This window comes from Cryptosporidium parvum, chromosome 3 (assembly GCF_000165345.1).
Source record: "Cryptosporidium parvum Iowa II chromosome 3, whole genome shotgun sequence".
Classification (NCBI taxonomy): Eukaryota; Apicomplexa; class Conoidasida; order Eucoccidiorida; family Cryptosporidiidae; genus Cryptosporidium; species Cryptosporidium parvum.
The window spans coordinates 431,333-459,242 of NC_006982.1; the positions used below are offsets into that span (position 1 = coordinate 431,333).

Sequence of the window (27,910 nt, forward strand, 5' to 3'; positions counted from 1 at the left end):
GAAAATTATTTGAATTTAGGAAATTGATTTAACATTTACTTGAATATTTTAAATATAAATTAATAAATACAATACAACTCAAAATTTAATTTGGCAAGTGATCGTAACAAGAAAGCTATTTAGAAATTAAAGGTAATTCATTAATCACTTGTTTTATATTATTTAATTAAAGAATTTAGCTTTTTATTTTCTCAATAATATATCAACTCATTAAAATTAGTCATTTTGCATGCAATGTATAGTACCGGCATGCGACAATATTTAATTAATAATATTTCCACATGAATTTATCAAAATGCATGCATTTCCACATTAAATTTTTTCCGAGTATTAATAGTAGTGTATTTTAATGAATGACTTTAATTGAAAAAAAAAAAAAATTTGAAATAAATATCAAATTGCGATGAATAAAAGCAAATTATATGAATCAAGATAATAAGAAGAATGAAAGAAAATTAAATTCTAGGATTTGATTAACTAACAATGAATAAATTTCTAAAGATTGATTAAAAAAAGTAAAAAAGATGAGTTTAATTAAATTGCATGCAAAAATAAGAAGCGCTGGAATTAGAAATAATATGAATAATATGAAATATTGAGGAGCAAGAACATAGAAAAAAATATTAATCGGTTTACAAGTAAACGATATCTAGGGTTTAAGTTAAGGAACAATTTTTTTTAAATTAATTACTAAAAAAATCCTTATTCCTCTGAAATTATAAGAAATACCAGGGTTCGAATGTAAGGAAAGTTATAAATAAGGTATTAAACAAGTTATATAATGACAATAAGATAGAAAGGAAAAGTAAGCAATTAATATGAGATCTAATAGGAATTATGGTCTTTATAAGTTTGCAATGGCATTAAATAAAGCAGCAAGATCTTTTATGGGGGTTGTATTGAACTATGCAAAAAGGAAAAAACAAAGAAATGAAGAGACATCTCCATTTGCTATTAGATATAGAGCTTTCAGAGATTTAATAAATAATATCAATTCTGGGAGTTTAGATGGTGAGTTTTTCTCAATTTGGAGAGTAGATTGGGACTCAATTACCATTTGTGAGGAAAATTTAAAACGTGGGAAATCGAGTACTTTATCATTTATGTTATTGAATACATACAAAAGCGATTTACCACCATTAGAAGTGGATATTAAATTATATTCTATTGGTATTATTAGATTTGTTGTAAATGAAACTGATCAATTTATTAAGATGAATAGGTTTCAGCTACCATATAATGATATTATTAAAGATAAGTTATTGGATGCTCATTATTTGATTAATACTAGAGATAAATTAAAAATAACTCAAGCAAAAGATGACAATTCTATTTCAATTGAGTTTGAAATAGTTGATTCTTTAATAAATAATGATTTAGATACCGAATCTGAGAAAAGAATGAGAAAGAATTTAACTGAATTTGAAGAAAAGATTTCAAGGAAAGTATTCAAATTAGTATTAACATGTAATTACTTTAAAGTTGAAACTTTTATTGATAATCGTTTAATACATACCATTAATCCAAATGGAAACTTTAATTTTGAAAGAGTTAGACCTTTTATTTCTAAATCTCATCCAAATATTAAAAAGGAAGATCTGATGAAGATCGCAAATGCTAAGAAAATTTCACAAGATGATACAAGTGCGAGTAAAATCTTTGATTCTATTGAAAAGAAGATTGGAATTACTAATTACTTTGAGGAAATACCCAGTTTACTCAAAGAAAGAAAGTATCAGAAGAAAGGTTGGGGAGTTTTTGAATCAAAACTCAAAGAGTCTTGTGGAAATGAATATATTAATGGAGGAAATATTATGGAAATTATTGATTCATATGATGTTTATAGTAAGAACTCATGGTATGATATTTATGATCGATTTCCAGATTACAAGATTTATGGTCCAACTTGTATTGGAACAGATATTCGAGTTCATAATACAAGCAATATATATGGTGCATCTGAGCATTCTACGGAAGTTAATTTACCAGAATATTCAAGTTCATATAGATTTTATAATTTGGATGTATTTACCTACAAAAATGATAAACCTGATGCATTATATGGTTCTATTCCACTCGTATTGAGTGTTCATAATGATGAAAAGAACTCATTCATTTCTGGAATCTTATGGTTAAATCCTTCTGACACATTTATGGATATTAAAAGGAAATTTAATAAGATTGATACTTGGTGGGTATCTGAAACTGGTATAATGGATTTCATTCTTATGGTTTCTGATAATTTTGACTCTTTTTACTATAATTATCATATGCTTACAGGTTTTCCTACTTTAACTCCAAGATTTGGTCTTGGAAAACATCAATCAAGGTGGTTTAATTGCAAAGATTCTGATGTACTTGAACTATCAACTACATTTGAAGAAAACAAAATTCCTTTAGATTCTATTTGGCTTGATATTGAGCACTTAAACAAAAGAAAGTGTTTTACTTGGAATATTGAAAATTTTAAGAATGTTCCAGAAATGCTTGGCGAGCTTGATATCAAGGGTAGAAATCTTATAGTTATTGCAGATCCCCATATTAGTATTGATGATAACTATCATGTTTACAATAAACTACAGAATCAGCCATATTTATCTAATAATATCCTTGAAGATGACGAGAAGGTTATCCCTATTACAATAACTAAAACTGAACCAATATCTAATCCTTGGATTAAAATTAGAAATCATCAAGAATGGGAAGATTTTGTCGGTGTTTGCTGGCCTGGAAAAGTTAAATACCCAGACTTTTTGAATCCAAAAGTTAGGGAAATATACTCTTCATTTTATACTAACAAGCACTATCCTATAATGAATTATTCAAACATTGGATTTTGGATTGACATGAATGAACCCTCTGTATTTTCATCATCTGAACTTACTCTGCCCAAACATTCATTTCATTATAATGATATAGAGCACAGACAAGTCCACAACTTATATGGTTATTATCATCTAAAATCAACCTTTAATGGACTTTTAACATGTGCAGCACAGAGAATTATCTTCCTTGATAATATTTCAAATACAAATGAAATTGTTTCCTCTTTCCATGGAAGCCATTCAGCAATTGATAAAGCCTTAGCTAATGAAAATAAAAGATTAAATGATCGATTGAAACAAGATAAGTCAATTTTGAATCTTATTTCATCAGGAAGAAAGATTTTAAATCAGGATAATTTACTTGAATTGGGAAATGTTATAAAAAATATACAACGTCCATTCATATTAACAAGATCATTTTATATTGGTTCTCATTGCTATGGTTTTACTTGGACTGGAGATAATAAAGCTGATTATGATTCTTTTTCTTCAGTTATATCAATGAATGTTTCAAATTCAGTCTGTGGATTATCATATACTGGCTCAGATGTTGGAGGTTTTTATGGACATCCTTGTAAATGTTTGTTTATAAATTGGCATAAACTATCAATATGGATGCCATTTTACAGAGTTCATTCCCATATTGACTCACCAAAAAGAGAGCCATGGGAGTTTGGAGGTGAAATACTCAAATATATTAGAAAACTAGTAGTAACAAGGTATGAACTACTTTCTTTTTGGTACACAATATCTTCATTATACTCATTCCAAGGCAAGCCAATGTTAAAGCCACTAAATTGGCTCTTATTTGAATTCAAAAACCATGATTTAATTGGTAAAAATGAATCAATTTTAAAGATTTGTGAATGCCAGTCTTTTCTATTAGGAGATACTTTTTTAATATATAGTACTCTACAAAACCAATGTACTTGTAAGAAAAACAATAATAGTTTAAAATCCAACGATTTTAACAATAATGGTCTTAATACTGGATATATTGCCAACTATACACCCCTAAGTATATTACTTCCTTATAAATCAAAAAGAAGTAACCAGAAATACTCAAGTTCCTGTAATGACAAAAAGTATAGAATATGCACGTATGTTGATAAAACATTATGGTACGAATATAATTCTTTTAACTTTTTTGTACTGGATAATAGTAACTATATTTATGACTATTTGTTAGATATAGAAACTCCTTTTCCATGTTTCGTCAAAGAGGGATGCATTATTCCCTATCAAAGTGGAAATGTATTATCATCAGCTCAGCAATTACAAATTACTACGAGGCTTAAAGTTTACTTGGAATTAATTAATAATTGTGATGACTATTATATTGATGAACAACTTAAGAATTCAATAAAGAATGCAAAAAATATAACAAATTCTGGAAATGAGAATATGATTCTAGCTCAAGGAAACCTATTTCTAGATGATGGAGTTTCTTATAACTATTTAACAGGAGAATATTTAATGAACACTTTTTATTTTATAAAGAATGAAACAATAAAGAATAATAGTTTTGAATTATCAGATTCAGATAATTCCAAACCAGATTTTTACTTTGATTCAAGTATTGATACATCATCAATATCATTATCATCATCTTCTACTTTAATGGCTAATATTATGCAAAAATCTCCTCCAATGACTCCAAGCTCAATATTTTCGTCTGTATCATCTTCTTCATTCTATTCATCAATGACTTCTCAGTCAGACAATGTAACTTCAATAACTTCTTTAGCTGAATCTTCAATCATCTCTAATTCTAAACATATATATGAAATATACTCTGTTCACAAAAGCATTCAAGTTTACAATCCAACAACAAACCAAGTATCCAGGATAAACACAAATTACGATGCAATCAGAAACAATTGGATATACAGAAATGATATCTATTTGGAAACTATTAGTGTTTTTGGAATAATCCATAAACCCAAAATTATTCTACTTAACATAAACAATATATTCAGTGAAAGTAACATTAATCCTACTAATAAAGTAATTAAAAAGTTAGATTTCACTCTTGTAAATCTAGAAAATGTTAACGAAAGCGAATCCAACAAACTGGAACTTTATAATGTTGAAATCAATGTCGCAAAACTCGTAAATCTTATTAATAATAATTGGAAAATATCTATTTATATATGACCAATTTAAACTTGCTGGAATTTTCCCGCCAATACGAAGATTTTGCATGCATGCAAAAAAAAAAGAAAAATAAGATTTATCTTTTTTTCTTATTTTTTTTACCTTGAATAACCCATTTGGGTATTTTTTGCTTATTGCTACCATTCGCAGTTTTTAAGTTTGAGCAGTCATTATTTTTTTTTCTCGTTGAGTGATCGGAATCAAAATCTGAAGTATCAGATATATCATCATTTGAGGAGTCACTATTATTTGTATTATCGTAGTTATTATCGTTATTAGAAATTTCTTCATCTTTATAGAATTGGTTGAGCCTGTTTTGGTACTCTTTATAGGTAATTTTTCCAGTTTTAAGTTTCTTGGCAAGATTGTTTTCAAATTGTAAAGTTTGCCATTCGTCTAGCTCTATTTTACGTTTAGTAGCTCTTTTTTCGCTTCTAGACCTTTTTGAGTTATTATTTTTCTCTAGATCCACTTGAATGTCTTTAAGTTCTTTTCGTTTTTTGGAATTTTCAAAATTATCCTTTTGGTCTTTTGAAGTCTCAATATTAGATGGAGGTTTTGGGTTTGGATTAAAGTCATCAGGATGAATGTTTTTAGATCCTGTAATAAATTTTCCTGAAATATTAGATTTTCCAAGAATTTCCTTTACTCTTGGAATTCTAAGCAGGGCAAAAGATGCAGCAATCTCTCCTATTGAAAGGCTTTTAAAAGGGAAAATAAATGGAAGCTGGTACTCCTTGTAAGCTCTAATATAAGATACAAAGGCTTTCTTTGCTTTTTCATAAAATTCAAAATCACTATACATAAACTTCCTGATTGTACATAATCCTACTCTGTTAATATTGCAACTATTATTTAAGAATTCATCTTTTTTTATAATCTCCTCGTTTAGTTTAGTACAGTAACACAATTTTAAATTGTTTGATGTTTTATAGAATGGATCTTCAATAGAGTTATAATTTCCATCATAAATAATACCCGTATTATTCTTTTCTCCTTCTAAATGGTTATAACTTAAAATCTTTCTCATAGTCTTCTTTTCAATATATTCAATAAATGCTCCTTCATGAGGTTGGAGCATTATTATAGATTTTCCAAGCTTACCAGCCCTTGCAGTTCTTCCAATCCTATGTATATAATATGAAGGATCTTGAGGAGCATCAAATTGGATAATCCATTCAATATCAGGAATATCAATTCCTCTTGCTGTAAGATCTGTAGAAATTAAAACTCCACTATCGCAATTTCTAAATATCTCATAGGACTTCTCTCTAGATTTTTGGCACATTTGTCCATGTAACTTACAAAGATTTCCAAGGGAAGATTCCATAAAGTAACCATTTTTTTGTGACTTATTTTGTTTATTTTTGGAATGATTATGAAAAAGTTTTGAAAGATATTTAAAATAAAACTCCACAGATCTACAAGTTAGGAAAAATATAATACATTTAATCTGTTTTCCAGATTCAAGTTCTCGTTTCATATTAAGCAGAAATCTTATTAGAAATTCAATCTTTAACAAAGGATTAAGTTCAACATAAAAACATGTTAGGCCAATTGGGACACTAATATCACATTCAGCATCTTCTATAGATGTTGAAGTCTCTTGTTTCTCATTAGTATTCTGTTTTTCAAGATTATTACAGGATATCGATACTTTAATATACTTTGGGTTTCTAAGACCTGTCTTAATAAGATTCTGAACTTGTGAATTCAATGTAGCAGAGAATAAACCAGTTCTTCTTTGCTTTGGCATTGAATGCAAAATCATATTAATATGATTTTCAAATCCCATATCTAAAAGCCTATCAGCTTCATCTAAGATGAGTATTTCCAAGCTAGACTTGATATTCCAGTCAAATCCATCCTTTAGATTCTCAAATAAGTGAAAAATACGGCCAGGGGTACCGACTAATATATAGTATTTACTATTGTCTTCTGAAGCTTCTTCTTCTGCAACTTGTTTAATATAATCAAATGTTTTATTAATATTTCCTCCTCCAATGCAAATTAAGCATTTTAGAACATTTCCAGAACCTCCTTTTTCTCTATATTGATTAATTATATCTAAATACCGCTCTAAGATTTCAAATACTTGTGTTGATAATTCTCTAGTTGGTGTTAATATGAGCGAACCCATATTAAAATTTGAAATTCCTCTTGACTGAATCTGACTTTTTAAAAGGATTTCAACAACTGGAACTAAATAACTCATAGTCTTTCCTGAGCCAGTACAAGCTTCAACTGCAACATCCTTGTGAGTAAGAAGCTCTGGAATAGTTACTTCCTGTACTGGTGACATAAATCTAAATCCAAGGTGGTTCTGTATAAAGTCCAAACTTCCCTCACTAATGCTGGGCCTCAACGCTTCAAATCCACGGTAATTTATCTCTTCATTTCCTTTATTCTTAGGTGTTCGTTTTCTTTCTTTCATTTTTTTTCCGTAATACTCATATTATTTTATTTGGGTTATTTAAACAAAAAAATATAAACACTTTTTCCTAAGGTCTAAAAATTCCTTCCTCCTAAATATATTAGATAAAGTATTACAGATCCAGTTTAACCTCTTAAAAGTGATTAAATAACCCCTTCAATCAATTTAAGTTATTTTTTTTCTGCTTTAACTGAAATTGTAGATTAATTTTCGAATTTGACATTTAATCATAGCCCGCCAAGTGTGGCGCCAAAACATGTCGGTACTAGTCTAAAATCCAAATAAAGTAAAGAGGAGTGGGGAGGAGATGGCGGTAAACTTTTGATATTAAAGCGTGAAGAGTGGAAGAAAAGTATTAAGGATAAAATAAAAAAGGAGTTGAATTTGTATGTCAGAGAGCAATCTAGTTCAGAAGTTAACATATTATTTTGTTTTGATGGACCTCTTAAATTTAATCTTAAGATCTTGAACTTAGATATATACATTTTTTTTTAATTATGTAATTTAGGCGGTAACATTCTGAATAGTTTCAGGTATTAAATATACTTGTGATCTTGTCTATATATATATATATATATAAATTATTATTATTTATTAGCCTAGATAATTTAGTAAAAAAAAGAAACATTATTATTAAAAATAAATATAATTACATAATATAGTAAATCATCGAAACGAATTTACTTGAGAATTTATCTGGATAAATAATAAAAGGAAAAAAACAATAATTTTTAGGCGGTACCTGGATCACTATTAAATTTCTCACAGTAAATGAACAAGTAATAATTTAGGAAAATAAAGAGGGAACAAATTGAATAGAAAATAATATATCTTCTATTTAAGTAAAATAGTCTATATAGGAGACTTTTGAACAACACCAGGGAAAATAAATAAAGTTGGTTAAACAAAAGTTCTGAAATTGAAGGAACTTTTTTGAATAAAGTGGGAAAACGCAATAATAATTACATAAAGTGAAAAAGAAAAATCATATTTCGAGTGAAAAAAAAACTTGATATTGGAGAAAAATTCATTAATATACTTTTTGTTGTGGATATTAATTATAATTAGTTAAACAATGAGTTCCGTTAAAGACAAGTGTAACAACATGCCCAAACAAAATCACAATGAATCAAAGATTTCTATAATACCAAATACAGCACCATATAAGTTTATGAGAGGGTTAATGTGTTTCCTTACTGTTTCTCTTTCAATGCTATATTTGATATTTAGTTGTTCATTTGCTATTAAATATAGACCTCTTGTTTTTGACAATATTCTTACTGAGACAATAAAAGGTACTATTAAGGGCTCAAATGGCGAATATATTCAGTGGATTGCGACAATACCAACAGGATTAGTTAGTCGAACAGTTGCTATTATTTGTGTGGTCATGTTCTTAATTTTTGGAGTATATACCATGCTTTTTTCATTTTATACTGCATGCAAGAAATACAAATTCATTCAACCATGGCATTTTATGTTATTATCTGCAATGTCCTGTGTTGGAGGACTTATTTCAATCTTCCTTTCAAATAAATTTGCAGTAGTTGAGGAATTTACTCATAAAAAGGATTGTCTTCTCCAATCTGTAGTCTCAAATGACTGTTCTGTAGCTATTGGAAACAACGAAATCTACGCTTATGACATTTGTAAAGCAGTTGAATCATTTTGTTTGGATGAAAACGCATCAATGTCCAGATATTACACCAAGGCAATAATAGTTGCAGTAGTTTCTTTCATCGTTTCAGTTTTAAGCTTTGCTTATGGAATTGTCTTACTAAATCTGAAGATGAGATATTCCAAGAAATTAGCTTTGATAAATGAAAAAAATGCAATTTCTGAAAAAACCAAGTCAGATCTTGAAATGTCAAATTCATCAAGTATCTGCCAATATGATAAGGATAATTCTGGAATTAACTGCCAAAATAACCAATCAGGTACCGGATATTCCACAACAGATAACACTAATGTGGTGAACTCAACAAAAACCAACGTATATTACCCAAATATGTCTAACGATTCTTGCAAAGCCATACAACCTTATCAAAATGAAATGAGGAGTATACCAATGGGTATTGTTGTAACTACGACAACTAGTAAACAATGTCACATTGCAGCCCACCGAAATGCAAATTCACAAGTTAATACCTCAAATATGGGTAACATTATTGGTAATTCAGCAATTAGCTGTGTAAACTCGATACATCATTCATGCCATAGTGGTAATTTAAATCACAACAGGAATGCTCATCATGGACTATCCCTCCAACAACAACATCATCACCATCATCATCACCATCATCATCATGGCCCTAACCATGGCAATAGACAACATCACAATCAATTTCTATAAATGTTAAACTATCCTGAAATGATTATCTAAAGAGGTGTTAAATACAGCCTTGTATAATTCAACAATTGTCTGTCAATTTACAAGTATTCTGTTTCAGTTGAGGAATATATACTTAGCCTCGATTATTTATTAATATAGCCCGTGTATTAATATCTACTAACCTCACCAACAATCACTTAGTTGTTTTCTTTTTAAAAATTAAATTAAAATATTTAAAAAAAAAAAGGACGGTTAGATCCGATCAATCAGTGTTCATATATTTAACAATAGATCAAAACAATCGTAATAAATAAGAAGAAAAGTTTTCTAAATATTCGTTCTTCAATTACGCGGAAAATATTGCGAATCGGTTTAAACCCCCTGCATGTGTACACGTGTTTTTTACTATGCGGACATTCTATACCGGCATTTACATGCACTCATGTGGATATGCATGTAAAGCCCGCATGGATCATTAGTAAAATAATATTGTTAATTTACGGCTTAATCTAAAGATAACAATCGCGAAATAATAGCTATGTCACTGAAATCAGTTAGATAAGAAGCCCCGAAATCTTGATACATTTTACAGGAATTCATTAATAATTTAAGAACTTTTTTTCGATTAGTCTTAATCTGATTACAACAAACGAAAATATTGTTACTGCATGACTGAGATATTGCTTTGCTTTGGTCTTGCTTATTATTTATGTTATGAGGAGCTTCAAAAAATTCAAAAGAACTTGGTCTTTCAAATGATGAATCATAACAAAAGTCTTGTAATGCGCCGTTGCATGAGATAATTTGATTTAAAAAAGTCTTATTGCCATTTTTCTCAGTAATATTTGGTAGTTTATCGAATGATAAATTGCAGATCGAAATTTTTGAATTATGCTCAACCTGTTTAACATCGGCATCACTATATTCTATTGACTTAGATTGATCAACCTCTAAGCTAATATTTCTGGATGCATCAGTGCTTGAGCTAAGTAAGTCGGAGTTACATGAAGACAAAATACTTGATGAAGCGGAAATAATATATTTATTAATTATTTGTACACTATTAAATTGTTCAATAAATTCCTGAAATGAGTTGGATTTATAAGTAGCAATAAAATCTTGAATACTCATTATAAGTGGTCTATTTAACAAAAAAGATATCTTTGAATTTGATTTGCTATTCTTAGAACTACTAATAAAATTCATCGTACCGTTGCTGACCCCTTTACCATTTATAATCGGATCTTGAAGAGTATTACAATTTAATTCCAATTTCTTTTGATCAACATATATAGTCGATAAGGCTCTATAGCAAAAACCAGAGAATGGACGATTTAATTTGTTTTTGAAAGGAAATTTATAATAGGTTAACATTGATGATACTATACTTTCAACAGAGCCTGGAACCATTTTTGCAGCTATCATTTTAGTCACTGAAGATGGAATCCACCCTTTTGGACTTGCTTCATTGAACATTGACACGTTACTCCAAATACCAAAAGGAGTTTTTATTGGGATTGCCATATAGCTACCAATTGATAAATCCATTCTAACATATCCAGGACGCTCTGGCGCATCAGGGTGTTCAGTTGAGCAAGAACAAGAACAACACATCACTTCATCCTGATTAATTTTTGCTGAAGCGCTTAAATCATTCCAGCTCATAAACTTGAACCCATTCTTAATATTATATCCATGTAAATACCGAATATTTACAATATCACGTGGATATACTGTTGCTATTCTTTTAGTTGCAACATACATAACATCTAATCCTGGTGCAATATTTTCAACGACCTTAAGATCCACAGTATTATTATCATAAACTCTTCTATTATTACTATCTGTGGAATATTCAACATAATCTAAAGGAGCAACTGGTACAATAAATTCTGTACGAAGCAAAACTCTTCCAGATTTGTGTTCCTTCTTCCAAACCCGAACTCCATCTTTATTATAAACTAGTTGGCACATTAATTCATTTGGTTTGCTAAGTAAACATTCAAAACTAACTTCACTCAATTTATTGGCAAGTCGAGCATACATTCGTAATCTTTGATTGTTAAGCTGCTTTTGGTTCAAATTGGAAGGATCAATATTGCGATTTTCTAAAAAATTCCTGTTTTTCTCATATCTTCTTAGAAAATTACCCAAGATTTTCCTAGTTTCCTCTAGCTCTTCAAACTTCAATTTCAAGTATTCCTCAAATTTTTCTGGCTTGGATAATATCGAAGCTCTTTTTTTAAGTAAGGTATTTATAGTATTAATATTAATTTCGCTATTCATATTAATATTACTATTATCATTACATATAATATTTGGATTGGCTATTTGTTTATTTTTACTTGATATATCAAAACTCTTATCTTCATCTTTAACATGTAATTTTTCATCAAGTTTTGGATTGGTTGGGATAATTTCAAAAAAATTGTTAAAATTCTCTTCAGTTGAAATCTCCTCATTAAAATTACAAGCTGTCTCAAGACCTTCCATCACTTGGATATCAACATCCTCTGCAATGCAGATATTATTAAGTGAATTAAAATTCAATTTTATTGAAGACTTAGAAATAGATTTCCCAAATTTCTCAATTGAACTCTCAATATTTGTAAAATTTTTCGAGTTAGTTTTATCATTGTTAAAACGATTCTTTTTTGAAAGCTTTCTTAAAAATGAAAAGTATCTTGTTGTAGAAGTTGAAGAAGAATTGGTTGGTAGAGTTAAATTATAATTAATACTCTGAGATCTTCTTCTTGAATGAATCTTGCTAAACCCTTTTCTAGATCTTCTATAAAATATCAAACTCATAAACTTAGAAGCGATTTTATACTTGAGCCTCTTTTTTTTTGATAATTTCTCCAAAGTTGTGGACTTGGAACTCGTTTCATCATGTTTATTCAAAGAATTATTTAATTCAATATTTAAATTTGGAGTTTCAATAGCTCCAATAATGTCTTCATTCTGCTCATCATCTAGCTCAGAAGGTGACTTTGTTGAATGTATAGAGCGTTCTGCATCAAATTCTTCAATGTTATTTACATTTTCGCAATTTAAAGAATCTGAAGAGCTCATTTTGCTAAACCTTTAATGGACACTTTACCAAATTCAATTTACCTGATAGACTAAAATAATAATTTTAAGTTGTTTCCAAATTAAGTGTTGTTAATTACTAATAAAACGATTTATAAAGCTTGAAAAAAAAAATTTAATTGAACAGTAATTTATATTATAAAATATCGTATTTATTACATTATATAATAGTCAATGTTGCATTTTATAAAACATAAATTAATCTGAGTGAATAAATCTTTCAAAAATTAATAAAAAAATTCTATTTGTACTTCCGCTATCTCTTAGAGCTTGTGTTTATTCAATAATAAATGGTTTAATATAATGAAATAAAATATGTAATTAATGGAGCGAGATCAAATAAGATATTTAATTCCAAACGACATTTGAGTTTTCAAAATTGATCCTTTCCTTTTCTATGCCAGAGTAAAATATGAAGTTCAAACCCCAATTAGTTGTTAAATTTTTCTTTGAATTTAACTTACTACCCTCATAATAGTCTTATCATACATTTCGGATTTTGGCGCATGTTTGCCCGCCTAGTGTTCCTTTGATTGGATACCTAAAATGCCAAATAAAGAAAATTCAGGCGGGAAATCTGAGTGTTGCATGAAAAGTTGGAAAAAAATAGATAGTGGGAAAAAGAATACATTTAGAGATGAAAGTACTATTTAATTTATAATTGTGGATAACAGCAGATAAAGAATACTAAAACAAACTATAAAATGTAAACTTGGGTGAATCAGGTTGTACAGAATTTTAAATTCCTGGTATATAATAGAAGTATAATGAAAAAGAGATTAATTTGAATATTTCACTATGAAATGTCCATTTCTTGATCAGGATGCTCTTCTTTTTTGTTAATTAAAATAACGGATGCAAATGAGCGTCTATTTGTTCCTTTAGCAAGGGCTTTAATAGCATTATTATTAATAAAGTCAAATGAGTTGACTTTAACCTTTCTATCAAAATCCAGCGATAAAAGTACATGACAAATGTTGGATAAGTCCATAGGAGTCTTAATATCCAATGGAAATGATGGATTGCATGTAATAATAATATTTTTGTGGGGAACATGTCTGGTAAGTGTATTAAGATTAGAGAAAAAATTACGTCTGGAATTACCTTTATTTAATATGCATTGTGAGATATCAAGTTCAAAAAAGATTCCTCTGGAGATTGCAAGGTTAATTTGTGGGCGTTTAATAATAAATGGAAGTCTTGGAGCAGATGAAATGTCGATAGAAATGATATCGCATTCTACAGATGAAATTGCAGAATTTAATGCATTTTGTGTGGTTGGTCTTACAGAGACCAAATCGTAGGGTTGATTTGGTACTGATGAGAATATAGCCTTGCTCCAGCTATCAGAAGATTCATTGCATGGTCCTCTAGATAAAGCATTTATATAAGGAACGCAATCAGGATTATCAAAAACTATGCTTAATCTTCTTAGTTGAAGAAAGTCAAAAGATGTATCATCTTCTTTTCCAAATTGTTTATTAATTTCAAAATTATGGCAGGAAAGGCTAAGAGGTAAATATGCATTTTTAGGAACTAATGGACCACTATTTGACTTGACAATAAGACTTCTTTTTCTCATGCCACGAAGTTCTTCTTTTTCTAATTGAATATATTGAATAGGACAAACGTGTCCTTCTTTAGCCAGGATGCTAAGAATATTGCCACTTACTGAATTCTTATTTGGGCTACTTCTTAACTTGTTGCATTTTTCTACCAAATTCAGAGTATTGTTAAAGGCAATGCCAAGATATCCAAAACTATAAGCTTTAAGAATCAATTCTTTTGCTTTGTTTAAATCTCCTGGCCAGTTTACGCATAATTCAAAACTCATTTGAGATTTCTGAAATGTTTTATTTATTTATTGTAGTTCTTAACACTTTATCAATGCTAATTATACTATTTTTAAGAAGACTTTAATACATTTAATAGAATTATGGCAATTTTGACAAATTTCATTTGGCGCCATCCTAATTATTTATATTTTATAAACCAAAATAAGTTGAGTGTTTTCAAAGTTAATTTTTAATTACTGGTTTTGAATCCATTAGGCTCAAATAACAATATCTCTCTTTTTAAATTTCAGAAATTGTATATTGAAATGACTGTCTTTGTTCTGTATGTACAAGCAGATTTTGAGGGAATCGAAGAACTTATCTTCCCAGAAAACTATACATGGTGTTTTGATATAGAACAAAGCGCAGGCTCACTAACTAAAGAAAGAATTACTGTTGATCCTAATGAAAGTATTGAGATGGAAAATAGCAGAGGCATTGTAAATTTTGCAATGAAATGGGAATCCGATAAGAGACAATCAACAATTACTTGCATCAAGTTAAATAACATATCAAGAATGAAAGTAACTAGCGAAGATGAGGGTAAACTAGTTCCTGTTGCAGCTTTTGATTGCAGAGGAATCAACTTAACCAAATGGAATCCAAGCTTTGGTTACAATGTCATTTCAAATTCTGGAAAGAAGTTTGAAAACATTAATTTAGAAGAACTCGAGTGGTGTGATTTTGACGAAAATTCTAATGAATCTGTTGGAATTTACAATTTAAACAGTGAATTTAGAGTCCACAAAGTTTAGGCCTATCTCTACACCCATCCCCACACTTTGCACATTTTTTTTCCGCGCATGTATATAACACTTTTTACATTCAAAATTGACATGTAATTCATCTTTATTAATATTTGAAATGTATCCTCTAGAAATTTTACATGCAAGGCCAATTGCTTTTGCTGATAATGCATGTATATTTAATCTTTTTTTTTTTAAATTTTAACAGCTTTTCAATTGGTACTTTTCTAATAACTACTCTACAAAATTCTAGCACTTTAATACTAATTTGTGAATACTAAAAAGATATTATTTGTGTTGAATTAAGGTTAATTCTCCAGTAAAATAGTATTTACTGAATAATGAAACTTTTCAGCGGGCTTGCAATTCTATTCTAATTATTGAATATTCAAATCCAATTTTAGTAAGAAATAATGCCATATTAATTCAGTATAATTTCAATCATAATCTGTAGCTAGATTTCAAATTAAACTTAGAGAAAAAAAAAATGTTCATATTTGTAAAGCAACGATATTTGATTCTTATCAGATTTGTTTATCACAATTCGGCGGGCATTTTGGGCGGTAAACTAGATCAATAAAAAAAATATTAAGTAGAAACCTCATAGATGTACATAATAATAAGCAGTAATAAACAGAGACTGTAAGATAATATAAAAATAAGTTTTTTTTTTAAATTGAGAAATAATTTAATAAAAAAAAGAGTATTAGAAAGGAGAGTTGATAGGTAAATAAGTAGCAAAAATATTTATTCACCTATTTTTGAGTTATAGAAACAGATATTTTGCGATATATTTGGTTCAGTGAAACGGGTTAAATTAATTTGTGGACTAAAGAAAGTATTGCTGGAGATATATACTTATAATAATTAATTTTCATAATATTGAGATATTGTTTGATTTTAAGTTTACCTTCTATTTTTGAATTAAATACTACTGTGAGATTGCCTCAGAATTTATAGTACCTGGTCTATTTTACTAAATCTGGCATTTTTTTAACAGAATATATATAAAATTGAAAATATTTACCTTAATATCAAAAAGTTAATATCCAATCGTCAAGTATTATTTTAGTTATATGGGAATTAGACTCTGGATATAAACAGTTTTGAAGTAATTGCTTATCACTATATTATATTATGATCAGATAGAGAAACTGAATCTTTCTGTTTTCATCTAATATTCACTATACGCACATATATATATATGTGTATTAATTTATATATATATGTATATATATATATATATTTATGTATGTATATATATGTATACGCATATAAATAAGATATTATAGTTAAGAATAACATGGAAAATGGTGAAAAGTATATTCAAAAAGTTGGGATGAAGGAGGGAAGAGTTTCAAGAACTCAGTATTTATTTTTTCAGGTTTATAATAACACAAAGAGATGCTGTTGGAGTATATCTATACCAAGAGAATGTATTGCTCTTTCTAGAATTCTTCTTGAATATCCATATAGTTACTTCCTACCTTTATTATCATGTTTTCAATGCATCATCACCATTACTGTATGCCATATATTTTCGGCAGCTCTCTCTCATTTACCATATTATAAACTATTTCTTCCTTTCACCTACTTTTTGACTATCCATTCACCAGAAAAGTATATATATATCTTTGGATTGCTATTTTCGTGGGTTCTATTTGTATTATCAATTCCAATGTTATACCATCTACTTTTTTATCACCTTCCACAACCACTTGAAGTATGGGTGACTCCGAGATACTCAAGAATTGGTGAACTCATGGCCAATATAGAGAATAGCGCCAATGAATTTGATTCTGAAAAAGGGAGCCATAATTATTATATGGAACATAATCAAAAAAAGATGTTAAATAAGACAACAAATAGACGAAATGAGCGTTGTCCTGCTGAAGATTATTGTACAGAAAATGAAACCTTTTTAAATGTTGATGAATATGAAACCAATAATTTTGGTTCAACAAATTTAATCCGTGTTAAACAGGGAGTTTTTCATAGAGCTATCGCAACATGGAATCTGAGAATCACATTTTTTTCTCTCTCTTTGGCAATTTTCTTTGGATTTTCAGCTTTAATTTTTCCATTCGGACTGAATCTCAGAAGAATAATTTTTAATGATATTGGTACATCATCAGGAACATTATATTATTTAGCCAATGCACTATTAAGTATTTCGCCAAGTAATTTGTTTGCATTTTTTACCTTTATCCATGCATTACTTATTTCTATTTATGTATTTATATACAGGAGGCCAGTGATTTCCAGATTATCTCGTATTTTAAAAATGAGTTGTTCTGCTATTATGGTCATAATAATCCTTATCAGGTCAATATCCACATTTATTCTTTCACATTATTATATGAACAAGTTCAGAAGTGGAAGGCTGTTCAATGATAATTATCCAAATCTTAACTCATTTTTGGCAGATTTTAATATTAAAATGAAGGCGAACCACTCTTTTTATATTAGAATGGCTCTTGCTAGTAGCTCCCAGTATCTATTTTTATTTGTTACTATGGTGTTTATTTCAAGCTACTCACTTGACATTCACCAACTACACTTATCCTCTATTAATGCTTTCAAATCTACAGAGGAGTCTGAATCCTACTCTTTAATAAAAAGAGGGGGGGATTTTGTATCTAACAATGACGAAAAAGACAGTATTCTATACTAGCTTAGATTTCATTTTCATCAGAGAATTATATATTATATACTAATATTAGTATCCCAGCTTGCTGTCCCGCCTAATCTGTATATAGCTTTCTATATTTATTAAACCTTCTAGAGTTTACTATGTGGCTCTTGTGAGAGAAATTATGATTATTCTTTACTAGTTTGCTCTTAATATGTGGGATAAGTTCTTTTTTTAGTTGGTTTTAATGTTTTATTTGAATGAGCTGGAAGAATTGATATCAATTAGCAGATTGCATGCACACATTCTGGCGCCAGAAAAAAATGAGAAACATAGAAAAAAAGGCAAGGTAATTTTCCAAACATTCAGACGAAGCAATCAGACTTCAGAATAGAAAAGAAGAATATTAAAACAAAAAGTATTAGAGAATAAGAGAAGATTCTTGTAAAAATGAAAATTTAACCCTTAATAATATATTAAAAAATATGGCGCCAATATATTTTAGTAGTCATTAATGATCCTGACAGTATCTCCAGAGATAATGTCACCAAAGCCAATAAGTCTCCAGTGCTTATCAACTCTCCTGGAAATAGCGAGCTTATCTCCTACGCTACAGCAAACAGGAGATGAAAGTTGGAAGGTAGCAAGGTCGTCTCTAATCTTTGTGACCCTTCCTCCTGTAGTCGTGGATCCAATGTTAACCATAAGAAGCTCACCTTCTCTAAGTTTAGACACTTTAGCTTGTGCTTTAGAGCCATCATGGGCGCGCACTCCTAGAAGTCTTCTCATACGATATAAAGTAATATTAATAGAGTCGTATATTTCTGGCAAGAAGCCAGGATGTCCAAGAACTTGTCCAGATAGTCTGTTGGCTCTTGTCAAAGTTGGATCAATTTTTGTTCCGACTCCAATTAGTCCGCCTGAAACTGCGTATTTCAAATCATTATGCTCAGCAAAGAGACTGACAATCTTGGATCTAATCGGTCTGCAAGTAAATTCTCCATCAGCATCCTTATTATAGATGCCAGGTCTGACCTCAATTTCGTCTCCAATCTTGAGAACTCCTTTAATAATTGATCCTCCTGCAACTCCGCCTCTCATATTTTGAGCATCTTCTCCTGGTTTGTTTACATCAAAGGATCTGATAATAATCATTCTGGGTGATGATGTAAAATCTCTAATAGGAATGGGAATTTGTGTACAAATATATTCACAGAGAACGTCAATGTTAAACTTTAAGACTGCGGAAATAGGTATTATTGGAGCATCTTGTGCAGAAGTACCGGCAACAAAGTCCTTAATTTGTTTATATTGTTCTTGCGCCTGAGCTTCTTTAATTAATTCGACTTTATTCTGAAGAATAATAATATGCTTGAGCTTCATGATCTCTACGGCTGCAAGGTGCTCAGAAGTTTGTGGTTGTGGGCATGTCTCATTACCGGCTACCAATAGGAGTGCTGCATCCATAACAGCTGCTCCGTTTAACATGGTAGACATAAGAATATCGTGGCCAGGACAGTCCACAAAAGATACATGACGGAGAAGCTGCATCTTATGATTACACGATGGAACTTCACACATTGGTTCATCTTCCTTATTTGATCCATAGCTACGATAGCATTTAGGAGGTGGACAATTTGGGTTAGTACACTTATATATCTTTGCATTTGCATATCCTAATTTAATAGTAATATTTCTCTCTTTTTCGTCCTTGAATCTAACAGTCTGAACTCCAGAAACTGCCCTAACAACTGTAGATTTTCCATGAGCAACATGCCCAATTGTACCTAAATTTATTGTTGCTTGACGAGAAATTACTTCTGGAGTAATTGGAGTTAACTTGGTCAAGTCCAAATTATCTGCATCTTGCTTAGATAAATGATCACTAGACATCTTGATAAATTCTATGTCCACAAACAACTTCTTTTAATAAATAATGCGTATTTTCTATAATATGACTCTGTGCCTAGTCACTAAAAATTCTGTTCATTAAGTGTGATTAAACAAGAACCTTTAATAGACCAAAACCTCGTTCTAAAATTCTCAGTATTCTAATTTTTACCTCCTATTGGCTTTGCTTTTCAAGCCTTTTACTTGTTTCTAAATCCAGAGATAATTTTACTTAAAATGGGTATTTTATGTTCGCTTTCCCCGTTTTACCATTGCCATTTCATAATTATTCAAAAAAAAAAATTCAAACATTTCCCGCCCACTGGTTCTTCTGTCTCGTTACCATTTTTGGCGCCACCTGGCGTTGAAATTGTTAAATCAAGTCTTAGTTTCTTTTTTTTTTTTTTTTAATTGGAGTAAAATTGAGGAAATTCAGCATTGTTATTTCAAATAATCCAGTTAAATACATTATTCATAGAACCACACAGGCATTTCCTAAATTAATTTATATTATTTTATCATAGTTTTATACAATCCTTGTAATATAGTTTTAAGTACAGTGAATACTTATGGTGTGAGAGTCTTAATCATTCTCGATTTAAACTCTGATTAATTATTCTCGCACTTTTATCCTCTTGAATGATAGCATTTTGTTTAATTGAAACTAATTGAACAACTGGATAACGCCTTTTTTTTCCTAAATTCATAGTTTATATTTAGGATAGCCAAATATACAACTATTACCATATTTTTACTTCTTTTTCCGCGAATGAAATGATTTGAAACTAACTAATAATGAGAATGTAAGGAAATAATGTTGCTAGAATTTTTAGCATGGCTATTATTCTACGAGATCTCCTTAAAAATTGGAGCTGAACTTGTTCAATTTACAAAGCATGTAAATTAAAAATTAACGTAAAGCTTAAGAAGAGTCATAAAGTGAATATAAGGCTTATTTTTTCAATTATAAAAAATTATAAAATAATAATTCAAGATAATTGAGTAAGTTTACTCTATATTCAATCATTTATTTTTTAATATAATACTAATAGCAATATCTACTTGCCGTGAAAAAAAAACCTTGGTGGTATTCTCCAAAAACAAAAAAAAACTCAAAGGACCTGAAATAACTAATATAAAAGTATACCAACAATCTGTCTTTCGATTGCTCATGTTATTCATAAGCATTTTCAAAAATAATGCCAAATTTGTGCATATTCATAACTATTTAAAAAAAAACCCGCCTAAATTGTGTTCTCTATTTATTAGTATTAGTGCAAAAAAATAAAGTAACAAATATAAATCAACATGTGTATTAAAACGAGGGGAAATTGTGATTTTTTTCTATGCAAAAATTTTAGAAATAATATTCACAATTGGGAATTAATTATTTAGTTAGTAATTTATTAATGTTTGGGAATAACACAAAAAAGAATAACTTTGCTCCCCTTGTTGTAAATTAAGAGTGCAAATGAAACCACCAGCTTAAAATCTTAAAAAACCAGGATGAAATATATATACGTTATTTCCTCTCTAATTTCATATATTATTGTAATAAATGCCTTTGCTTTACGAAAAAAAGAAGGTTTAGATTTGGGCTTGAAAAAAAATCTCATCCAAAGTAGAAATTCCTATAACTTTGAATGCGATGTAGCAATTGAATGTATGAATATATTAAGGTGTTATTACTTTTTTGTGGCAATTGTTTATGAGATTATTTCAACATCAAACTGTGTTTCAAGATCTTCTGACATTGAATTTAGAATACATCTTTCAAAGAACCTTTCTGAATTGAATTACTACAGGAACTACTTTGCTGAGCATATAATGGATAAAGGAAGAAGTGCCTCTCTATTTGAAGTTATTCACGAATTCCCAAAAAGAAAGGCATCATTTTTGAATGTATGCTCTCAAATTAAATTTATCGATGCAAAAGAGCTTTATCTCATAGAGCAAAGAGTTATTTCGAATTATCTGAAAGTTTTAATGGAATTGAAAACATACATTAGTGCTGATATTAGTAATTTTTTCGGCTCTCCTTTTCTAATTAATCAAGGAAGGGAAGTAATTAAAATTATAAATATGGCTATTGATATAATATTAATTACTCAACATAAGATTCAAGAATTAGAGAGAAGTTCAAATAAACCTACAAGCATTTACAAGTTGTCCAAGGTCCCTCAGAAACTACTGGTTACAAAGATTTACAAAAGAAACCTTATTGTTCGTATATCTCACATAGTCAAGTTGAGAAAGTATATTAGAGCTGATAAGAGCGACTTATTAACTATATTAGAAGACCTTGAACGTAACAATGAAATGCCCCCAAAGTATTAATGTTCAACAATTTTTTCTTAACAAGTTTCACCCTGAATCTCTTCAAAAAGCTAAATATATTGTGTGTATATTCAAAATGTTGCTTGGTTAGAAAATAATTTTATGTAATAATTTATAATATAATCATTCAAGAAAGAGAAAAAAAAACATTCGTTTTTGTCAAACAATGACTAACTTTTAATGCCAACAATAACCGAAATGAAGAGTTATTTTATTACATATTTATTAGTAAACTAAACAATAAAACTGTAACTAGAAACGCATTTTCCGATCAAGAATTCATATGATTGATTACCTGCAAATTTATCCGTAGTTCCGTTTCTTGTATATTAAGTATTTTCTTTGTTGTTTCCTGTGGTTATTTGTTTTACCCCTCACTCCCGCCCTATATTTCATTAGTGCATGTTTGAATATTCTGACTTGGCCTTTGGCGCCAAATATTGTTTTTGTTTAAAATAGCATTCCAAATTAAAATCTTACAGATATAATTTAAGAACATAATTTATGCGCTATATGCTATGAGATCATCATAACTATTTAAGTACATAAATCAAAGGTTAAATAAAGGTACTTTAAATTTTTTTTTTTTTTTTTTCTCCCACAAACACAACCCAAACAATTAATCACAAAATAACTTGTATAAATGTTTAGAGTTTAAAATGTACTGATACAATTTACTTTGATTTCAAAGTATTTTTGTTCTTCAATACGCAATTATAAGAAAGAAGAAAAAATCTTCTAACTCAACTCTAATTTTTTTCCTGCGAACTTAGCATATATATTTCAAAGATATGCATTATCGCTAAATTTTATGCAAAAATCTCTTTAAGAATTCACTTGATATTCTCTCGGAGTGAATGCTTACACTTAATAGTTATGATAACTATTCAGAAACAAAACAAAAAAAAATCAACAAAATACAACAAAACAATGCGAAAACAACAAATAAAAAACGTAATAATCACCATATAAACTTGCACTCTTCCACAAAAATATTTCTCGTGTGCTTTGTTTACATAAATATATAGCTTTGCGCATTTTCATATAGTGCACAATCTGTAGATTTCTGTTCTGGTAAAGCATACATGGCGCCACATTGTAGCGCATTTTTGCCAATTCTGAAATTCCACTTAATTAACTCTCAAAGAACTTCAAAAGATTTATTGATAACTTCATGGACATCATCCTCTAACACATTACCTTGCACAAATGCAATACTATCCGCAGTTTTAAAGTCTCCAAGACTTTCTTACACAGGAAAACTGATACTTTAGGGTCAACAAGAGAAAACAGTCATTTTTGTTGGAAAGAAACAGAACCAAATATTTACATATATCCAATCAATATGAATCCTTAGAACATAAGTATTAGTATAATTGTTTCTTTATTATTTTCTTATTTACATTAAGAACACATTTAAACTTGAAACAAAAATTAGGGAAATTACTTACAAAATTAACCTACAAAATAACACAAATGAAAAATAGCTCAACGATATAAAATCAGTTTCTGAGATTATTTGATAAAGCAAAAACTTATATTTTTGAAATTCTCTGCATGTGTTCTCGCTTACGTGTGTGTTAGAGTGTGTATATGGATATTTTTTATTTGTCAATGCTCGAAAATTAGTAAAAAAAAATTTACTAGTAAGCAATTAGAAAAATTTTAAAATTGTCAACTTTTTTTTTTTCAATGCTAAACTTCCATTCTCACACTATCTTATTAGTGCCAACCTCATTAATATATTAAAGAACCAATACTTTCTCAGATTTAATCAGGATTTTCTCCAATGCTAATTTTAGTTATTCACACTATAATAAAGCTTGCATACATTAATTTTTCTTTAAACAAAATTATTAAAAAAGAAGAAAATAACGAATTAAATATATATATATATGTATATTTTTTAGAAAAGAAAAAACCCTAAATCATGTTTTGAAATAAAGTGATAATTCTTGCACTCAATTAAGTATTTAGAATAATTCAAACTATATTAAACAATTAAAATATAAGTTTCAAATCCTTCACTATCATTAGGTATTATATACAATACTAACTTATTTCTTAGAAAAGTTATAAATTTCAATTATAACATTAAATACATACTTTTGTTGTTTTTATAGGAAAATTAAGCAGTAATTAAAACTCTAAATTATTTACTGATTTCAGTAAAAATATTGAGCTAATCAATGAAAATCTCACTAACCAATTTGGTTCAATCTTATATTTATCAAATGAAGAAATGCAAAAATAAATTGTAATAATAAAAGTATCTAATAGTAATTGATTTATGAAAATTAAATATTTAAAGTTAAAAATAATCGAACTCTCATGTATCATAATTTATTTATTGATCAATTACAGATTAATAAATTTCTCACAAAGATATTTCAAGATAAAAAGCTGTAAAAGTGTTGAATCTGTAATTTCCACTTAATATATAGAGTTCTTTGGATCTCTATAAAACTAAATGTATTAAATTAATTATTTAATTGAGTTCCAATCCAATATTGACTTAATAGAATAGCTGAGAACCTAGAAAGGAATTTTTTTCATGAATCCAGTAATTAAAGGTACATCAAAAGTTAATTTGGTCAATAACCAATTCATAAATAGAGAAAAAGTAGATAATAAAATTATTAAAAATTTCTCAAAGATTATTTGGATTCCAAAGGTTGATTAGTCTTGAAATGAAAATCTGCACATCTTTAAATGTATTGCTTAAGTTTATAACAAAAAAAACTATAGCTCACTTTAACAAGTCTAAATATTAAATCTTTAATAGAGCTTGCCATTCAAAAAAAAAAAAAAGTTAATTTTGTAATAAATGTGTATTTTGTGTAATTTTTGTATTTGAATAAGATTTTACCTCAAATTATAGCAATATTCTTCTTTTATGGCAAAAAAAACAACCTATATTTCACATATTTTACTAAATACTGTCAATAATTGATACGAGCGCTAAGCTTCCACTAAATTCTGAAATGCAAAAAGATTAAAAGTCAACAATGCACATACCCGCCAAATCATTCTGATCAAAAATTTTTAGATTAAAAAATTTTTTTTAATGGTAGAGTAATACAATGAACCAGATTTTGCTCAAGTATACATCAGTATTTTTTTTATTGATTGCTTTTTTTGATCAATTAGTTGAATTGAATGATTTGACTGCTACTTTCAAAGATATTAGCTTTGTAAGGCTTAGTGCAGTATATTATGGTAATTTTCATGAAAAAATAGAAGTTCTGGAGACTGATATAGAAAATCCTCCACAATTAGATTTATCAGAAATGGCATATACTGAAGAAGTCGATATTATCTCACATAGCATGGCTGAATCACTTAGATCGATTTAAAATACCAGACTGTAAGCTTAATATCTTATATAAAGCTGTAAATACCCTTTTGCATAGCATGTTTTTATTTGAAAAACAAAAGTGTATACTTCAATTGCTTAAAACAAAATATAGAAAAAGAAAATGCGATTCATTGCCTAGAATAATTTCTGTTTCATTAAGTTGTCGTAGAATTATGAAACAAATTGAAAATTTGGAAAAATCATTGGAAAAATTAACTGAACAAATTAAAAAACTTGAGAGATATATTTTGAATTGTTTCCTATCTGCTATAAAAATGTTATGGAAGGAAGGGCGAGAACAATCCTTCGAAATAGATGAAGAAGCTGCAAAAGAATGTGACTATAAAGAATTGTACTTAATTTGGCAAGAACAACAACTTTTAAAGAAATATAAAACATTATTAAACTCATTTACTACTTCAAGCTTTGGGAAAAAAGCTTCAAGAAGTTCAAATACTTCATGCTTTTGTAGAAAAACCCAAAGTGCAAAGTGCAAAAAATATGCATTTAAAAGGTTTCTCTTAACATTAGAAAAAGTTGAAGCAAAGATTAAAAGTTTGACTGTTGAATTTGTGAGTTGTGCTTCATATTTAACTCTCAATGGCATATCTAATAATGAAGCAGAACCAACAAATGAAAATAGGCCCGCCTCTTTAATTGGTTCATTGGGTGAGCTATTGAGTTAATTTCAATAGCAAATTTCAACAATATGTACATATGTGGGTAATTCTAAAAGGTTAAAATAGCTAATAAACTCTATATTATTATTTATATTAACTCATTTCATATTTTTTTATCTATATTCCATAGTATATGAAATTTCTACAAAAATTAATTCTGAGATCTAAATACCTTAGAATTCCCGCGCTCCAAAATTGAAAATAAAATCTAAAAAAAAATCAATTAAAAATTTATTTTGTTTGAATTTAAGTAAATGTGTTCATTTCTGTATTTTATACTTTTGTCTGTATTTTTCGTGTGGGATGCTTCCAATTACAGTGAGGAATACGGTTTTTCTTCAGAAATAATTTCATTCATCAAAATTAAAGAAGAGCATGAAAAAGAATTTCTGGTTACACCATTGGGAGCAAATTCAGCTATTATTGTGGATGCTGGAAGTGGAAGTAATGATAATGCAGTTCTAACTGTATTTGGTGATGCATTTTCTACTCAATTTGATGAAATTGGGTTATCAGACGAAGAAAAGAATGAGATGAGTCGTATATTCAGTAATGATTGTAACGCTGATGTAATGAGTTATTTAATCTCTGTTTTAAGTACATTATTTGTTTCTCTCAAACAATATGAATGTGAATTGAAGCTTTTGGAAAAGAGCTACAGAGCGTGCAGAGGATATGGAGGTTTAATGAGAAGAATTAAACGGTGCAATGAGGTCGAGGAAAAATACAGACAAAATAGGAGAGGTGGACGTGAAACTTTGAGTCAGATTAAAAAATTCGGTGAAAAGACTATACAGTGTGCTACTGCAATTTCTAGGGGTTTATGGCTTGCAGGTAAACATACGAATGTTGAAAATGTAGATTCCACTGTTGAATGTACGGAGCAGCAACTATTAAACGAGCAATGTAGTTTAACCACCTACAAAGTTTTTTATTCAGTTTTACTATCAGCTTTAATATCTGTCTCCGTATCATCTTCAAAATGCAAAGAAAAAAGAAAATGTAGGAAGGTGAGCAGGAAGTGCAAGTGTATTTTTTCAACTGCTGATCAAATAGAAGAACTTATAAATGAATTGGAGAAAAAAATTACTGATAAAAATGCTTTCATCCGCAGTTGTACAAAACACTTAATAAATACAAGTGGATCTGTCAATACCAATCAGGTTAGAGCTCCATCAGAGGAGATAGATGGCGGGCTTAAAGAAATTACGCAAGTTAGTCAATTACTAACAGGAACTTTCTAATTCTTGCTTAAATTTTATTTTCCAAGCAAAAATCCGAACTATCAAAGACGGTTGGCGCCTTGTATTTGTGTGATTAATTTTGTTTTTAAATTTAACCAAGTAAAAATAATAGCTTTGGGGAATTATGGAAATAAAACTTTAACTGTATTAAATTTGATGACTATTTTAGTTTGTTTAGTTATTCATTTTAAGTAGTGAAGTAAATATTAGATTTTCTGATCGAAAATTAGACTTTTGAGTTACTTTGAATACGGGAATTTGAATATGAGTTCTCTTTTATGAATGAATTTTCTTTTCTGAAATATTAAATATGTTTCCTCATCTAGTTGGTTTGTTTTTTTGTTCATTAC

At 28.9% G+C, this 27,910-nt stretch overlaps 11 protein-coding genes and 1 non-coding gene across 12 annotated transcripts; 8 read left to right on the forward strand and 4 right to left on the reverse strand.

The window, feature by feature from the left end:
• Positions 1-818: 818 nt before the first annotated feature.
• cgd3_1580 (alpha glucosidase-like faimly 31 glycosyl hydrolases) lies at positions 819-4,982 on the forward strand (the record flags this gene model as incomplete). The annotated part of the gene is made up of 1 exon (XM_626731.1): positions 819-4,982. The coding sequence occupies one exon, from the start codon at positions 819-821 to the stop codon at positions 4,980-4,982; it is 4,164 nt and encodes a 1,387-aa protein (XP_626731.1).
• A 76-nt stretch (positions 4,983-5,058) lies between these two features.
• cgd3_1590 (Spb4p, eIF4a-1-family RNA SFII helicase, DEXDc+HELICc domains) lies at positions 5,059-7,437 on the reverse strand (the record flags this gene model as incomplete). Its single annotated transcript, XM_626732.1, has 1 exon — positions 5,059-7,437. A coding segment is annotated over one exon (2,379 nt), but the record flags the coding sequence as incomplete, so codon positions are not given.
• A 1,054-nt stretch (positions 7,438-8,491) lies between these two features.
• On the forward strand, positions 8,492-9,769 carry cgd3_1600 (hypothetical protein with 4 transmembrane domains; the record flags this gene model as incomplete). The annotated part of the gene is made up of 1 exon (XM_626733.1): positions 8,492-9,769. One exon carries the CDS (start codon positions 8,492-8,494, stop codon positions 9,767-9,769), a length of 1,278 nt encoding a protein of 425 aa, XP_626733.1.
• A 483-nt stretch (positions 9,770-10,252) lies between these two features.
• Positions 10,253-12,820, reverse strand: cgd3_1610 (protein containing a possible START(Steroidogenic acute regulatory (STAR) related lipid transfer) domain; the record flags this gene model as incomplete). Its single annotated transcript, XM_626734.1, has 1 exon — positions 10,253-12,820. One exon carries the CDS (start codon positions 12,818-12,820, stop codon positions 10,253-10,255), a length of 2,568 nt encoding a protein of 855 aa, XP_626734.1.
• An 814-nt stretch (positions 12,821-13,634) lies between these two features.
• Positions 13,635-14,672, reverse strand: cgd3_1620 (conserved hypothetical protein; the record flags this gene model as incomplete). Its single annotated transcript, XM_626735.1, has 1 exon — positions 13,635-14,672. The coding sequence occupies one exon, from the start codon at positions 14,670-14,672 to the stop codon at positions 13,635-13,637; it is 1,038 nt and encodes a 345-aa protein (XP_626735.1).
• A 195-nt stretch (positions 14,673-14,867) lies between these two features.
• cgd3_1630 (hypothetical protein) lies at positions 14,868-15,428 on the forward strand (the record flags this gene model as incomplete). Its single annotated transcript, XM_626736.1, has 1 exon — positions 14,868-15,428. A coding segment is annotated over one exon (561 nt), but the record flags the coding sequence as incomplete, so codon positions are not given.
• Positions 15,429-16,722: 1,294 nt separating this feature from the next.
• Positions 16,723-18,093, forward strand: cgd3_1640 (hypothetical protein with 7 transmembrane domains; the record flags this gene model as incomplete). Its single annotated transcript, XM_626737.1, has 1 exon — positions 16,723-18,093. One exon carries the CDS (start codon positions 16,723-16,725, stop codon positions 18,091-18,093), a length of 1,371 nt encoding a protein of 456 aa, XP_626737.1.
• A 459-nt stretch (positions 18,094-18,552) lies between these two features.
• cgd3_1650 (eIF2G GTpase. eukaryotic translation initiation factor 2 gamma subunit (ZnR+GTpase)) lies at positions 18,553-19,977 on the reverse strand (the record flags this gene model as incomplete). Its single annotated transcript, XM_626738.1, has 1 exon — positions 18,553-19,977. A coding segment is annotated over one exon (1,425 nt), but the record flags the coding sequence as incomplete, so codon positions are not given.
• Positions 19,978-21,447: 1,470 nt separating this feature from the next.
• On the forward strand, positions 21,448-22,278 carry cgd3_1660 (hypothetical protein; the record flags this gene model as incomplete). The annotated part of the gene is made up of 1 exon (XM_626739.1): positions 21,448-22,278. The coding sequence occupies one exon, from the start codon at positions 21,448-21,450 to the stop codon at positions 22,276-22,278; it is 831 nt and encodes a 276-aa protein (XP_626739.1).
• A 209-nt stretch (positions 22,279-22,487) lies between these two features.
• cgd3_1670 lies at positions 22,488-23,480 on the forward strand. The gene has a single exon. It is a non-coding gene (transcript).
• A 2,212-nt stretch (positions 23,481-25,692) lies between these two features.
• Positions 25,693-26,322, forward strand: cgd3_1680 (conserved hypothetical protein; the record flags this gene model as incomplete). Its single annotated transcript, XM_626740.1, has 1 exon — positions 25,693-26,322. The coding sequence occupies one exon, from the start codon at positions 25,693-25,695 to the stop codon at positions 26,320-26,322; it is 630 nt and encodes a 209-aa protein (XP_626740.1).
• A 248-nt stretch (positions 26,323-26,570) lies between these two features.
• Positions 26,571-27,560, forward strand: cgd3_1690 (conserved hypothetical protein; the record flags this gene model as incomplete). The annotated part of the gene is made up of 1 exon (XM_626741.1): positions 26,571-27,560. The coding sequence occupies one exon, from the start codon at positions 26,571-26,573 to the stop codon at positions 27,558-27,560; it is 990 nt and encodes a 329-aa protein (XP_626741.1).
• Positions 27,561-27,910: the final 350 nt, after the last annotated feature.